We start from the raw sequence: 3,378 nt of genomic DNA, 5'->3' as shown, positions 1-3,378 counted from the left end.
TACAGGGAGACTTAAAATATGAATCGAGACTAGAATTCAATACAGTGGTTTCTTTAATTCAGGAGTTGCTTACTTATGGCCTGAATCTCTTTGGATTTTATCCTCTGCCACTTCTCCTGACTACATAAAGGAAATTTCCTTCCCATTTTCCACATGAACATTGTCCAGGGAGGCTGCCCGAGTTTAATTAGATAACCTAGATGAAAACGTAAAAAACAAATACATCCTTCAAAAGAAAAGAGTCCAAAGTTACTGAAACACACTGTAGTAGAAGGTATACAAAAAGAATTGAGACAGAAAATGCCCAAAGTCAATACGTAGCTATAGGCAGGGATTAAACACAGTATAAATTCTCGTTCTTTCTCCCAGAAGTGAAGTTATTGAACTGTATCAGATATTTCCTTTTCATTTGATTTGGCCGCAAACCACCTTATAAGTAAAATAGGGTCCTATATTCAAGTACCACAGGATTAGAACAGGTAGGGGAAGGCGCCTGTCTTATCAGTGTCTGTGCAGGGAGCTCAAGGTGGGAATGGCTTGCTTAGGACCCGGGCCGGCCATCCCTGTGTGACCCAAACGCTAGCTCCATAGCCTTTCACATACCTGCTTCCAGGAGGGGTGGAGTGGCTCTCGGGAGCTTGGGGGTCTGACTGTATGGACCATGTCGGGCCGCTAGGACTGAAGACAGGCCGAAGGGTGGGGGGAGTTGAAGCACTGCTTCTATTTATGACGCCACTTGCCAAATTCAGGTTTGTTACCTAGAAATGAAGTGAGGGAAATAACCTGATTTTACAGAGTTTTAGAAAAGTATCATTAAAAACATATGGGAAAAATCAAGTTAAGTCCAAGAGATGCTGACTCATCTGAGCTGAAACAGTGGCTGTGACAAAGGCACCCATTAAAGGCTGGCTTCTGTGCACATCAAAGAACAGAAGTGAGGGTGGATAGTGTCAATATAAGTTAACAAATATTTATTTTGCTCCTACTATGTGCAAAGCATTATACTGTCCTAGGTGTTGTAAAATACAAAGATGAATAACAAAAATAGCAAGAATTTACTACGTATTTACTCTGTGTCAGGCAAGGTTCTAAGAAATTAGGAAAACTACTGAGCCTTTCTGGCTCTTGTTTCCTCATCTGAAAGTTCTAAATGCTAAATATATTTTAGTTATAAATAATGATGGTTATTATAATATACAAAGAACTCAACTGATTTAAAAGAAAAAAGATGCTGCACAGTCGTTAGAAAAAAGGGCACTGACTTCAATAAACAATTTATAAAGAAAGAATATTATTAGCCAATTAAACATTTAAAATTAGCCAATTCCATTAGCAATCAAAAAAATGCAAATTACAACATATCACTTTTGCATGTTACATTGGTATACCATAATAAAAAACATAGCACCTAATAATGGTAAGGGGTGATAGGTATTTATATTACTTATGTGACTATAAATTGGTAGAGTCTTTCTAGAAATAAATGTGGTGATATATTATTTAAGGTATTATTAAAATATTTGTACACTTTGATGCTACAATCTAACTTGTAGGAACTATGCTGAAAAACAATTCATATGATTAATGATGGTGACTATTATAATAGCGGGTACTATTTAAAAGAACTTACAATGTGTCAAGCTCTGCGTAAATGAATGAGTACATTATATGCATCTCATTTAAATTGTCATAATTCTGAAGGTAAGTACTATTATAATTTCCATTTTACAAAGAAGGAAACTGAAGCCCAGAAATGCACTGAGGCCTCGGAATAAATGGCAGAACTAGGATCTGAACCATGATCTTTGGTTCTCCAATGCCCGTGCTCTTACTCATTACACTATACTATAAAAAGTGTTTGAAAACAAGCATTGATTTTAATACTGAAAAAGGAGATCTAAATGGCTAACAGTATTGTTCAACAAATTTTTCTCTTTCACATAAAGGAAATATGTACCCATCAGAATTTTTTGAAAAATACTTAATGATACAGAAACATGCATATCTCAAGTTACAAAAATCACAATATGAAACTATGTATAAAGCAGATCCAAATTTCCTTAAACATATACACACAGATACACACTTATAAAAGACTAGAAATAAAAATCCAAAACATAAATGGCATCTATTTGAATGGTGACTTATCTTCTCCCTTACACTTAACCTTATTTTCCAAATTTCCTATACTAGGCATGTTAATACCTTTATAATCCAAAAGAAAAATTTTCAGTTATGAAAAATATAGAAGAGAGGTGATAAGCTTAAAACCTGGGTAGTAAGAGTGGAATCAAAAAAAAAAAAAGAAAAGAAAAGATAGTTTGAGAAGCATTTCAAAATCAGATGCACAGGGGATGCTGAAAAGAGGGAGGACATGAAGCTGACTAGAAGGTATTGAGCATAAGACACTAGAGAATAGTGATGTAAGATGTAAATTTCAAGAAAAGTATTCTATAAAATGTCCTAAGAATCTACTAATTTTGACATTTACAAACAGAAGAATTCTGGATTTTAAAAAAATCTGAAAATTCTGAAACAAAAAAGTCATTTTTAGCAAGTATAAGTGTGCTTCATTCCTAGTTATAGAATTCAATAAGTAAAAATATCCCAGGACCATGTCCTCACATTAAACGACCCAAATATTTTTATTGGGAAGAATGCCATTTTCTATAGGTCGAGAATGATTTCTGGTGTCTGCAGAGGTTGAGGTCTGGGACATTCAGGCTGTACCCTCCAATGTGGAACCACCTTCAGAAGTCTCAGGAGCCAAACTTGACTTGTCATTCGACCCTCTTCTGCTGCTACCAGGGGGAGAAGACACGCACTGCCTAAAGGATGGGGAAGATATGGGGCAGATCATGGCAGTATTCTCTGGCCCCTGGTGCCTTTGAAGAGCTTTGCCTTCTTCCTGCACCCCAGAAGCAACCTAGGTCAGGTTCTCAGACAAGCACACAGACTCCATAGGACTGAACTCACTCCTGCCCCACAATGAGCCCTTCTCTTCCCATCCTGATTCCTGGCCTTAAACATCAGGCCTTTCAAATCAGACATGAGCTTGCAGCTTGTTAAAATACTACAAAATATTTTAAGAAAGGTCTGCATGATAGCTAACAGCTTCTCCAACTACTACCTCAACCAGTTGTGCCAAAAACTGAATTAAAAAAGCTTATTAATAATTTATAGTGAAACAGCAATAAAATAAGCAAAATGTACATGCTTAGCATGTTTAGTATAAATTGTATAGTTTGGAGATTAGTGACTAAGAAGGAGAAGAGAAATCTTCTCTTTTGGCAAGGCTGCCCCTAAAATAAACATCACATTTTCATCATAATAGCTAACAGTTACTCAATGCTCACTATGTGCCTGTACTAGATGTCC

General features: G+C 36.2%; 1 protein-coding gene across 13 annotated transcripts in view; it reads right to left on the bottom strand.

Moving 5' to 3' along the window:
* The window catches only part of TTLL5 (tubulin tyrosine ligase like 5), a 225,489-nt gene that overhangs the window by 104,125 nt on the left and 117,986 nt on the right, over positions 1–3,378 (bottom strand). For all 13 annotated transcript variants that reach the window (XM_025042041.1, XM_015599721.2, XM_025042044.1 and 10 more), the window contains one exon: positions 604–758. In XM_025042041.1, the coding sequence (XP_024897809.1) occupies positions 604–758 (155 nt within the window). The remainder of the gene's footprint in view (positions 1–603; positions 759–3,378) is intronic.

The sequence above is a fragment of the Pteropus alecto genome, unplaced genomic scaffold (assembly GCF_000325575.1).
Source record: "Pteropus alecto unplaced genomic scaffold, ASM32557v1 scaffold8, whole genome shotgun sequence".
In the NCBI taxonomy this organism is placed as follows: Eukaryota; Metazoa; Chordata; class Mammalia; order Chiroptera; family Pteropodidae; genus Pteropus; species Pteropus alecto.
The sequence above is the reverse complement of the archived record's forward strand: the minus strand, read 5'-3'. Positions and strand labels throughout refer to the sequence as shown.